Source organism: Pieris rapae, chromosome Z (assembly GCF_905147795.1).
Source record: "Pieris rapae chromosome Z, ilPieRapa1.1, whole genome shotgun sequence".
NCBI classification, from domain to species: Eukaryota; Metazoa; Arthropoda; class Insecta; order Lepidoptera; family Pieridae; genus Pieris; species Pieris rapae.
Window position 1 is genome coordinate 1,007,381 of NC_059534.1, and position 12,386 is coordinate 1,019,766.

General features: G+C 33.8%; 1 protein-coding gene across 1 annotated transcript; it reads left to right on the forward strand.

The window, feature by feature from the left end:
- Positions 1-3,458: 3,458 nt before the first annotated feature.
- On the forward strand, positions 3,459-9,838 carry LOC110993413 (aldo-keto reductase AKR2E4-like). Its single transcript, XM_022259671.2, has 9 exons — positions 3,459-3,592; positions 4,913-5,008; positions 5,286-5,347; positions 6,313-6,412; positions 7,151-7,261; positions 7,985-8,155; positions 8,608-8,805; positions 9,376-9,484; positions 9,604-9,838. The coding sequence occupies exons 1-9, from the start codon at positions 3,584-3,586 to the stop codon at positions 9,696-9,698; spliced, it is 951 nt and encodes a 316-aa protein (XP_022115363.2). The 5' UTR covers positions 3,459-3,583; the 3' UTR covers positions 9,699-9,838.
- The last annotated feature ends 2,548 nt before the right edge of the window (positions 9,839-12,386 follow it).

Here is a 12,386-nt window from a genome sequence, read left to right on the forward strand (position 1 = left end):
CCACACTGTTTAATTGTTATTCTTTTGTCGTGTTACTGATGATCATTTTGGTGATGCATTTTCCTCTATTCTCCCCTTTTCTTTGGCTTCTGTACCTGTATTGGCCTTTGAGTACCTTGACATGGTCGGTCCAGCGAGCATCCCCTCCCTTCCACTTCTTTCTCACTTTTTTATAGGATTTTGATAACGGTGAAGAAAAATGGGTCGTCACAGTTATCTAAAACTGACAAATTCGTCATTTTCGATGTCCAGATAGTCTTGATCCGTCTCCAACATCACATTACAAAGGCATAAATCTGTCAGCCTACAGTACGAATCTCTTCACCTCTTTAGCATGTGACGTGATACCGTATGAAATATCTTAGTCTACTGTTTTAACGGTTTCTACCGCCATTACAGTTACATCACTTTGGTATGTTTACTATTTCTTGTCAAAGGTGACAGATGTGTCAAAGTCTTTGTATTATTAAACTAATAAACAATACTAAGTCTTACTGCGGAAGACTTTAGGTGTATATTGTCTATATCGTCACGAGGACCTGATCTGACTGGCGACCCAAACAGAATCCGGGACAAGAATAGAGCATTCTTAAACGGCCGGCTACGCACTCGCGATCCCTCTGGAATTTAGTGTCCACAGTATCTTAACATCCGATGAGCCTCCTGCTTTCTTCCTGATTTAATTGTACGAGAGTGTACTAATTCTTAAAAGGCCGGCTACGCACTCGCGACCCTCTGACATTCATATTTGGGTCTAAGCTATTAATTTTTTTATTGTCTTCGGTGTCCAAATTTTCATCATGGGGATATATTTACCTAAAAAAAGTATTTGGGGCCTGCCATGAGCCGTCTTAAACAGTTGAGATGCTGATGAGCTGAGGTGATGAAAAAGAAACGAAATGGCAATTCCGAATGAAGGAACGATAGTTCTGATTGATGCTTCCTGCAAATTTTAAAATTTAACTGTCAAACTGCTTTTGACAGATGTTTCTGTAATAATAATTTTAAACAATTCATCAAGCACAATGAACATTAATTTCTGTATATCAATATTATCTATATATATTTTGGGTTTTTAAAATATGTTATGTATTAGATTACCTTTTTAAGTACTATTAAGTATGTAAGTTCATTGTTTTGTTTAGATTAAACCTTTGTTAAGTATTAACATATAGGAATGAATAGAAAATGTATATTTAAGACCATTAACTTAATAAAGGAAATTTTTGTTTTTTGTTTTTTTTTATATAAAATTCTCGTGTTACAATGTTAGCTCCTATACTCCTCCGAAACGGCTCGGCCGATTCTTATGAAATTTATTATGCGTGGGTCTGAGAATCGGCTATTATATCTCTTTCAAACTTCTAAGTGATAAGGAGTGTCATCCCAACTTTATTTTATGATACAGCATACAAAAATACATACATTGTGTAAAAAAGAGTGGCGGAGAGTTTATTGCTAGTTCTTCTCTTCCGTTCTACGCCCTTGATTTGAGAACTGGCAGTAAATGTAAAATTAGATTCATTTAAAATTTCTTTTTTTGACGTTCTTATGGTAATTTGTTATAATATGTTTTGTAACACCTATATGAATAAATAATTTTGCCTTTGATACAATACTTAATTTTTATCTACTCTCAAAATTGTATTTCATTGTTAAGAACTTATATATAACCATATCATAAAACGCAAAAAAGTTTTCTTTCCGGAAAATCTTACTGTCTCTGGGGCAAAATTTTCCATGTTGTACTAAAAATGTAGATTAAGTAAAATCAGATTAAGATGAAATGAAGTTCGCGGGGGCTTATAATATAAATATTTATTTAATATAAAACTATTCTTTTGCCATATTTAATTCAAAGTTTTCTAGTGACACTTATTATTTTTAAACCTTGCCGTCAAATTTTCTTAGGAGCTTTATCATATCAATAATTAAAGATAATAATAATTACCGTCGGTAGAAATTAATACTTTTAGGGTGCGTCGGTTGTGGATTTGGAGATATAATTAATGCTAACATTCAGGATATCAGGGTTATTTTTGTACAACAAGTTCTGGGATTAAGGTTTGGAAGATTACCTCAGAATTTTTTTGCTTGACTCACCAAGATAGTAAAGTTGTATTGTGCTTAATCCAAATCCATTTCCTGGTAATTCCTGGAATGAAAAACTGACTCGACAATCAGTAAATGATGGTAACAGAAAATATTTGCTGATAAGGTGATAAGTTAAGTAGAGTTTTGGGAAAGCTATCTCTAAAACGGAGATATCGCGGCTATCGATATCGATTCCTCACTAACGCCCAAACCCAATACCCTATCTCAATATATTTTTGACCATTTAGATCGTTTAATGACGACACGACACCTTAATCCAAATATTTAAAAAAGTAAGTTTTGTAACTGAGCGTTTTTAGCTCTTTTTGTACCACCACTATCTATAACCAGTTACGCACTGAAGTATTTTTGAACTAATTCTTTCCTTCAAGAAAAAAGCGTATCATTTCCTAAAAGTCCGGCAACGCACTCGCGAGCCCTTTGGCATTAAGAGTGTCTATGGTCGGCGGTAAAAATTCACATCAGGTGAGCCTCCTGCCCGTTTGCGCCCTATAAAAAACTTTTAAAGCTCCTATGAAAATTTGACGGCAACGTATAAAAATAGTAAGTGTCAGCAGTAGAAAACCTTGTTTAAAATATATCAAAATAATAGTTTTATAATAGTCTCGCGTTGAGTGACCATACTATTATATACACGTTCACATTCGCAAAATCAAGAGTGAGTATTCATCAACGTCAACTACTGACTCTGCAATCCTTTGACAGTGCAAGTATAATCCACTGGTATCGCCGTAAGTCCACTTTTGCCCAAACTCCATAACCTATCTCAATCCATTTTTGACCGTCTGAGACAGACATCTTAATCCAAATATTGTTAAAAGTGTGTCAATAACCAATCGACGCATTGTAATAGCCATGTATCAATACAAGCTATCCATGGTAGGTTGGATGTGTGTGGATAGACGTTTGTATGAAGATGACAGTTCAATTGTGCCAATATCCTATCTTAAAATTATAAACTTACACCAGTTTTTTTTTTAAATTAAAAACATGTATATTTTAATAATATTTGTACGGTTTTATTTAATTTATTTGGTTTATATTAACTATCAATTATGAGTGTAAAAAGCGACGAGTTTGCGGTTTGCGTCGCCAAAAACTTTTTCGTCTTCGTAGGGTTTGGTTATTGGGCAGCAGATAGGAGGTCTGATCTCAGACTGTTTTAAATCTCAGATTGTGGATCAATTATTGGGTTCGGGCGTAAGCCTGTTTAAGGTAAGACTCCAGATCTTTTTAGGGCGGGCGCTGACTCTGAGCCATACGCGGATTAGGGGCTAGGTTGACCATGGCAGCAACTAAGACAGTCCCTGGAAATCCGTACTGCTCAGGAATACCAGGAAATTAATGGCGTGAATCTTTTGATTAGATTAAAAAACAGTATTTATCGCATTAACATTAGTACGCATCCGTCATTTCGTTGCAACCGATAACTTCAGTACAATTTGTATTCTTCAGAACTGTGGACGTCATGGCACAGGTTAGTTTTTTTTTAGTTTCATAAAATTTTACATTAATATTCATTTAGATTTGTTTACGAGTCATCAAAGAACGCCTAAAATCAAGGAACTATTAACTAATGAACGACTCCGAGTTGCTTTTGTTTAAAAAAACTAATTGGGGGGCCATTTAAGTATTGCGTAAGCACGATTGGGGGGAGGGGCAAGTTTTTTAACTGTTTTACACGCATTACCAAAAAAATTCAAAGCCCTTGTTAAAAGTAAATTAATTAATAAAGCCTTTTATAAATGTGACGAATACTTAAATGATCCTAATCCTTGGGATTGATTTGCTCCAGTTCAAACAATTTGTATTAAAAACTTGGCGATTGAAAAGAGTGGCGGAAAGTTTCTTGCCAGTTCTTCTTGCCCGCTCTACGCCCTTGACTTGCGAACTGGTAGTAAATGTAAATTTAATTTGTTTTTTTTGACGTACATGTTTACCTAGATGAATAAAGATATTTTGAGTTTGAGTTTGAGTTACCCACACATAGTCTATGCTTGAATCCGATATTCGAGGATTTAAGATTCTTTTTGAGAACTTACTTTTGCTTACAGGGGGAGTGGGTAAAAATTTTGTAAATCTGTTTACGTATTTGTCAGCCCCTTTAATAATTATAATCATAGTATTTTTTCTCATTCGACACATTCATTTTCCGGCTATTACTTTGTACGCACTGTTTAAGCATTCAATGTAGGTAATATTAAAAATATTTGCGAATATTTTGGAATTTCAATTTATTCCGCTTATCAGTACGATGTGGTTTTCGTAGTATAGATAAAAAATTGATTAGAGAATGATAGGATTCGCATTACTAGGAAATTGTTAAGTAAACAGTAAGTATATTTTCAAAACCTAAAGTCATAATTTAATTTAAAAAAAAACGAATAGCCCTCAATCAAACTGTCCATGGGCTAGATAAGATATCGTCATTGTGAAATTATAACGAACGTATTAAGATGTCGAATACAGCAACCATTAGCATTCGATCCAGGTTAATTCACCAGAGTGGCTCCAGACATTGAGTAATTCTCACAATTTTATAAAGAAGACTTCTTGTATATCTTTTTATAGGATCGTCTTTATAGAGAAAAGAATTCAAGAGTCATGAATTATCATTTAGAATTAATTTTTCAAAAACTACTAAATAATATAATTTATTGGAGAAATATAAAACAAATAGAGTATATATATATAGCATTTAATAGTTTAAAATTAACCAAACGATAACTTAATGAAATAAAAGCCGTCAAAAATCGAGGAATATAGAGAAAGTTGGTTACAGAATGTTTTATTCCAGGTATGCGACTCTGATGGCGGAAAAGCCCCAAGGATACCTTTGAATGATGGCAATTTCATGCCAGCCATTGGATTGGCGACGATTGGCTTTGACGAAGTAAGTTGATAGCACTGAGTAGAAGCTTATTTCACGTTTGTCCTAGATTAACGATAAAAATTACTCCATGGAGATTTTTCGCCGAGTTTTAGATACCATGCTGGGTTATTTGCTATTATTATTATCTTTGTTTCTGCATAGTATTTAGATTGTAAATTATGCTTGACGGACCCATGCGTTTTCGAGAAATGTATTTAAGAACTGCCAGTACATTTTACATTTGGAATATTTTTTTATGAATTTTCTTACATTTACACCTTTCTTGCATTTATTTCAGGACGGACAAGAAGAAGAAGATGTGGAGAATCCTGTGACTTGGGCACTTAATGCTGGATATAGGTAATATTTTATGCGATGTGGCTGACGAGAAGTAGCAAGTACGGCCTTTAGTGGTACTCCATTTGCTTCGTCTATAAGGCTTTTCATCAAATATTTTTTACTGTTACCTGATTTTTTCAACCAAGCTGAGCGACCACAGTTTAAGCTTGATTTGTTTAAGCTATTGCGAAATCTGCTTATGTATTATATCCATAGCACTAAGACTCGCATCATGAGCTCTCTCCACATACCCTCACTTTTACACCATCGCACAGCACAGCCAAATTAGACATAAGTTAGTTAAATATGTATAATATATTTTATTGACTTGTCCTATCGTAAATGTTTGAACCACTTGGTACATTATGTATTCTGTCATTGGCTATATATAAATAAAACTATTTTTTGTTTCTATATTCTTAGTGTAGATTATGAGCGAGCGAGTTAATATCCGATTTAGAGTTTGTGATGTTATGTCACACAAATACTATTGCAGAATTATTGTACGTTATTGATATTTAAAAGCTAATTATATTAGTTTGTATGAATGATTTTTGTATAACATAAATTTGAAATCACTAGATTTATTTTCTGAAGAACTAATGTCTAAAAGAAGGCCGCTTACAATAAAGTATTTGGCAATCAAATCCCCTATTTTGTTTAATCTATATTTAGAGGAGTTGTTCGGACTAATCTGCAGCTGAGTTTCACCATCGGACGTCAAGAATACGAAATTCCACCTGTATCACCTCGTCGTCACTTCCACACATGGGGTTTTTAAGGCACCTTTTGCACCACCATTATGTGGAACCAGAAATACTTCAGTATTTATGAACCAATTCGATTTAGCGTTCTCCAAAGAGCAAACCCATTCTTAACCAGTAACGCATTGAGCCTTCTGCCTTTGAGTGTCCATGGGCGGTATCATTTATCATCAGATGATCCTCCTGCTGGTCCTGTTCTGTAAAATAAATATTTTGTTCTAGAATGATAGACACAGCCTCCGGCTATGAAAATGAAGAAGATGTTGGAAAAGGTATCCTCAAATCAAATATACCCAGGGAACAGATCTTCATTACTACTAAGGTAATATTTATATTGGTAACCGATAGAATAGTTCTTAATTTCTTCTATCATAATATACCAGACACGGTATAAGCCCAGGTGTTGGTCACCTCCATACATTTCTTTGGTCTTTTTTAAATTATAAGGATGATAGATCTTCATGTTTCTGACGATTCTTTTTCAAACAAGCGGATCAAGGTACTCAGGATTGACAGGCAATCAAGCCTTTTGGCCAAGACTAGATTTACCAGCAGGCTGAGTAGGAAGGAGCCTGGGGCTGCAGATATTGGGGACGGCATTTGGGATCCGTATTTAATTTTGCTACGTCATAGAAATTTAAACGATATCTGTATGACGATTTTTTCACATTTTGCACATAGAGCTCTGTTGTCTGCAAAAAATGTTTCGAAGACACATCCCTCGCACTCGTCATTCCAAATTTGGAGTAGCAAACTTCTATAGTCTAGAGTGAAACAGCCAGTTCGCCACCAGTAATCGACGTCTGCGATCTCATCTCACACTTTGTATGATTAAAAAAGAGCGAAGTTGTAGATAATGTATTTCTCTCTTCTCTCTTCCCCTACACATATATGCCAGTAACTACTATAGGTTGGAGGCTGCGAACTGGTTGGTCTGTGTATATATGAAATTGTTGGATTGAATAGGCAAAGGGGCACAGCCTATACCTTGAAAATTTAAAATCCACTTCTACCCACGACGGAATCGCTGGAATGTAGACTTTTTTTTTTTTTTTTGCAGCTCGGTTTGGACGAACAAAGAGATGTTGTACATGCTTTACGAGGTTCTCTGAAACGTCTGAACACTTCATATGTAGACTTGTATCTGATACACAATCCCGTTGCATTGATGGTATGTTATTTTTTTACTAAATTACTTTTATTTAAATTATGGAATGGAAGCCTGGTTATCCATATCACAGGTTCTTACCTAGTTTGGAAACCTAGTCTCCCAATACCGTCACTGTATTATTAATTTTTATTGTTAATGTTTAAGGGAGAAAAATAAATAAATAATTATTATTATTATTTATTAATTATTATTATTATTGTATAACGATGAAGTCACACCTTTAAACCAGCTACAATAATTCCTGTTTGGTTCTTGGGGAACATAAAGCCCATCAGGGTGAGCATCATCAGCTGCGCTCCCCGAAACAGTTCGATCTGAGCTGTGAAAGATCATCAGGCCATCAGCAAGATATTGCTGCTAATTAACCAGTTTAATTAATTGGAAAAATTCTACATTTTATGAAATATTCTGGAATGTACTGTGAATTTTATAAGAGTTGCAGGAGCATACTTTAAGTCGGAAATGCAGTTTCTAAATAGTTTTACAAAAACGACTAAGACACCACATATATGTATTTTATTTTTAATTTATTTATTACAGAAATATATACATTATCCTTAAAGACAATACGATAATATCGAGAATCATTTAATAAAATATAATATTAAACACAGAAAATACACAATATCGCTTCTGTGAATTCACTCTGCGAACATACAAATATGTCGATAGTGTCGGAGACAGCATTCAGTAGATATTACATAGCAACTACTTTGCTTTCAGCCGAACGACACTAGCTTTGATATTATAGACTATTTAGACACTTGGAAGGGCATGGAGGAAGCAAAACGCCTCGGACTCGCAAAGTCCATAGGTATTTCTAACTTCAACATAAGTCAGATGGAGCGTCTACTATCGAATTGTGAGATACGACCAGCTGTTCTGCAGGTTGAGGTATGTATTTAAAAAGTTTATATTTCCTTGACTATTACAAATATATGTCGCAGATTCAAAGCGTTTAACGTAACCGACCAATTGTTAACAATAATAATAATACGAAGGTCAGAGCTATTTTTGGAAACCAGTTGCCGGAACATTACACTATTGTCAATGGTTTCCACAGCATTTAGGAAGTTCTTTATTGGCCTTCACACCTTAACACTGAATTAAATCACAAACTAAATCCTTTGTTCATCAGCGATTTAGGATTCTAGTGATGGATGAATTTTTCAGTAGGTTTCGACCAATTCAATGCAATCAATCATTCCTCTGTAATATTGGTGTAGATCATCTCCTTACAGCCTCAAATTGATGTTTCTTGCAAAAGCAATAGACCGTAGTCGTTTGACAAAACAATATCTGAATAACGATTTGCTAAACTCTAAATTACCCTGTAACCGTTTCAGGTGAACCTAAATTTGGCCCAAAATGAAATCCTTGAATTTACAAAACGGGAAAATATCGCTTTAATGGCGTTTATGCCATTTGGTTCGCTATTTGACAAGACTGGTGTACCACCTCCACCCAGGGTTGATGACGTTACAATGGTGGAACTGGCCGAGAAATATAAGAAAACAGTACCCCAAATTGTGCTTCGCTATTTGGTATGGCAATATTTTTTTTATTATTTCAATAATGCACGATATTTGAACCTTTCATCTAGACTATAAAAATTGTCTATGGTATTATTAGAAAGGTCGTGTCGTAGGTTCGATCCCCGGCTGTACACCAATGGTCGATCTATGAGCGCATTTAACAATCGCCCGTATAAAGGAAAGCATCGTCAGGAAGCCTTAGACCCTTAAAAGGCTGATCACCTACTTACCTATTAAGGCTGTGATTAACTTGCGCCAAGGATGCATTTTAATAATGTATTACATCTGAAACTTTCAGCTAAACTTCAAAATTGTCTATGGTATTATCAAAAATATGTCGTGTGATGTCCTACGCCCGAACATATCGAAAATACGTCCTTCCGTCTCTGCTTAAAACGTTCCGCGTCGCCCATCGTCAGTAAAAAAATAATTTAAGAGGTGTCATTTCGCGGCGGCAAACATTGTTGACATTGACATTTGATACGTGACCTACGTCATTGGTCATTGTCACAGAGGAATGCAATTATTTTGGCGCCAAGACTGCATTTGCAATGATGGTATAATTTCGTTAATCAACAGGTACAACGCGGTATTTCGCCTATACCACACTCATTGGGTAAAGAGAAAAACGAAGAAAATATCGACATATTCGATTTTGAACTGTCCGAATCGGATATGATTACTTTGAGTGAGTATTTTAATAAACAAATATGTTTATTTTAATATTGATTATCCATCAGGTTGATGTGAAATTTAAATATGTTTAGATGTATATTTATTAACTGACACAATTGTATATTTTTTCAGGTGAATTCAATAAAAACTATCGCGTTTTTTGCCCTAGTTTCTGGCAGGACCATCCTTATTATCCTTTTGAAAGGAAAGAGACTACCGATGATTAAAAACCAACATCTAACTGAATTTAGATTAATCTATCCATTCAGAGACGATCTTAATTGGGACGGAAAATTCCTTACTTATATTGTAATTTAATAAAAATAATACATTTTCTGGAGAGAAAATAAAATATAGAGAAAAAATACTTGATCTGTTTTATTGTTTTTCAGTGCAATACTGAACACTTCGACAACAGTAGGTATTCAGTAATAATAGATGAATTATAGATAATAAATTGTAACTGCCGCTTTGTCTAGTAAAATGTTTGCACGTGTAAAATACGGGCTGTAGGCTCATTTGATGTTTCTTGATACCGCCGCCTATGGACATTACAAGACGGTTCGCAAGTGAGTTGCAGGCCTTTAAAAATCATTATTTAAATATAACACAGTTAACAAAAAACAAAAAAATAAATAAATAAAAATAAAATATTTACGTTTATTTTGAAACATAAGATCATCATGGCATCACTTATTCCACGTCATTAAATTCGATTTCATATTAAATTGATTATATTTAATTGATTGATTAACATTTTATTTTGAGTTCAAATTTATAAAGCCTCATTTAATTAACGAGTAAAAACAAATACAATGTTGAGTGTATATTTTTTATAACACGGGCAGGAGCCTCACTCACCTCGACACTCACATTACCAGAGGACTCGCAAGTGCGTTGCCGGCCTTTAAAAATCATTTTTTAAATGTAACTCCTTTTGTTCCGTGTGTTTACAATCTTATGTAATTACATATAATCATTACTTTATGTTAATTACCTTAAAATATATTTTAATGATCTGGACATACCTGAGATATATAGATCGGTACTAAGAATCTACGAATTCTTCATGCCATAGTATTAGTATTTAACTTACCGTGTTTTAATTTCTGGAATGCATAGATTATTAAATTATATTTTTTTAATTAAAAAATACAAATTTCGCGAATAATTTAGTATTAGAAAAATCTTTAATATATTTATTACAATCACGAACAACTGAAATTAGAGAAATAACAAAACTTGATTTTTCTTTATAAATTGGCGCTTTTTGTATGACTTGACGATTAAATAGAGTGGCGGAGAGTTTCTTGCCAGTTCTTTTTTACGCCCTTGACTTCCGAACAATATACGCAGTTATTTTGAGTTTACTTTAGGCAGCTGATCCCACATATTAAAAATGCCGGTAGTCGAAATAGTACGTGGGGAATTCTATATGCCTTGCCTAATATTACATAGGTATATTTAATAAACACAAATTACAATGTTCGCTAACTCTAATAAAATATGGTATGAAAGAAATACTTGAAGTGAAAGGGTTACAAACTTGATTTGAATGAATAAATTTTATTTGTTTATAATCTTTTTCGGTAGCGCCATCTATAATTGCGCTTGGACAGATGTTCTGAATGAAATTCTGCTTAGTGTATTCTTAATTAGCCTATGACTTTCTGGCCAGTTAGTGGTCTAGAAGATAGTGGTTTTCCTAGAAAATATCCTTAAAGAAAGAGTACCACTACCCGTCCTTCACAAATATATTTTAGCGACATCTGTGTAGATTCATAAAAATTACATAGCATTTTAACTACATAACATCCTTTAACGCTAAATAAGAGATGTCGCTGTAATGTGTACAAGTTTTTATAAAGATGGTATATTTATTAATCAATGCAAAATATTTTGATAGAAAACTATTAATAGTAATAATAAAATAGAAGAAAAACTGTCCGAAAATATTTTTCAAAAAATACACTGTTAAATTAGAAAGTTATTTTTATTATTTATTAAAAAAATTATTGTAATTAAAACCGTTTTATTTATTGACGGCCACTTACTATAGCAATTTTACATCACGACAATTAACATTTTGTTTAAAAAGTATTTCCTGTCGATGCTAGATGGCGCCACTTGCACTATTCACCACGGTTTAATTACAGCTGTTTACTTAATTTAATTAAAAAAAAAGGAGAAAGAAAGTCGTGGACAGAGATATGTGGAAAAAGCTGGAGGACGCCTTTACCCGTGAAGGAGTTCTGTTGACGGTTTATTACTATTATATTCATTGGAAATAAAATACTAATGGAATATTATTATTATTCCAAAATAAGTAATAAGAAAATTAAGAAAAATTAATAAGTTTATCCCTGCGGCAGTATACCTTTATCGCTGACAGCATTTCCTCGCTATATTGCGATAATAAAAGCACCAGCTCTGGCAGTATCACCGGCACTATCTACCAGGAGCCAAAATAATCTTTAATAAGCGTCTATTCACTTGAGCCTCAGGACCCAAGATCCTCTATTCCAAAGGGAACAAAATTGAAGTTGGACGTGCAATTTTCCGTAACTACAATAAAACTAATAAAAATATTTGAAAGTTTCTTCTACTTGACGCTAGATGGCGAGCAATAGATAATAATCAAGATCGGCTATCAGTAATTTCTAGTAAATTGCTAACTACACGTTGCGATCGTAAATATTATCTTCGTACGTTTTTATTAAAGTTAATTATGTTGTAAGTATAATTGAAACGTTTATAAGTAGAAAATTGATTCAATTCTGTGTTTTAATTAAGTGTTTTTATTTGAGAATTATTTTTCTGAACGCTGAAAGCATTCAATGAAATTATGTGATTTTCGCAATAGGTTAGTAAATAGTTAGCTAATGTCCTATAACCCCTAGGTGGGGCAGACGGCG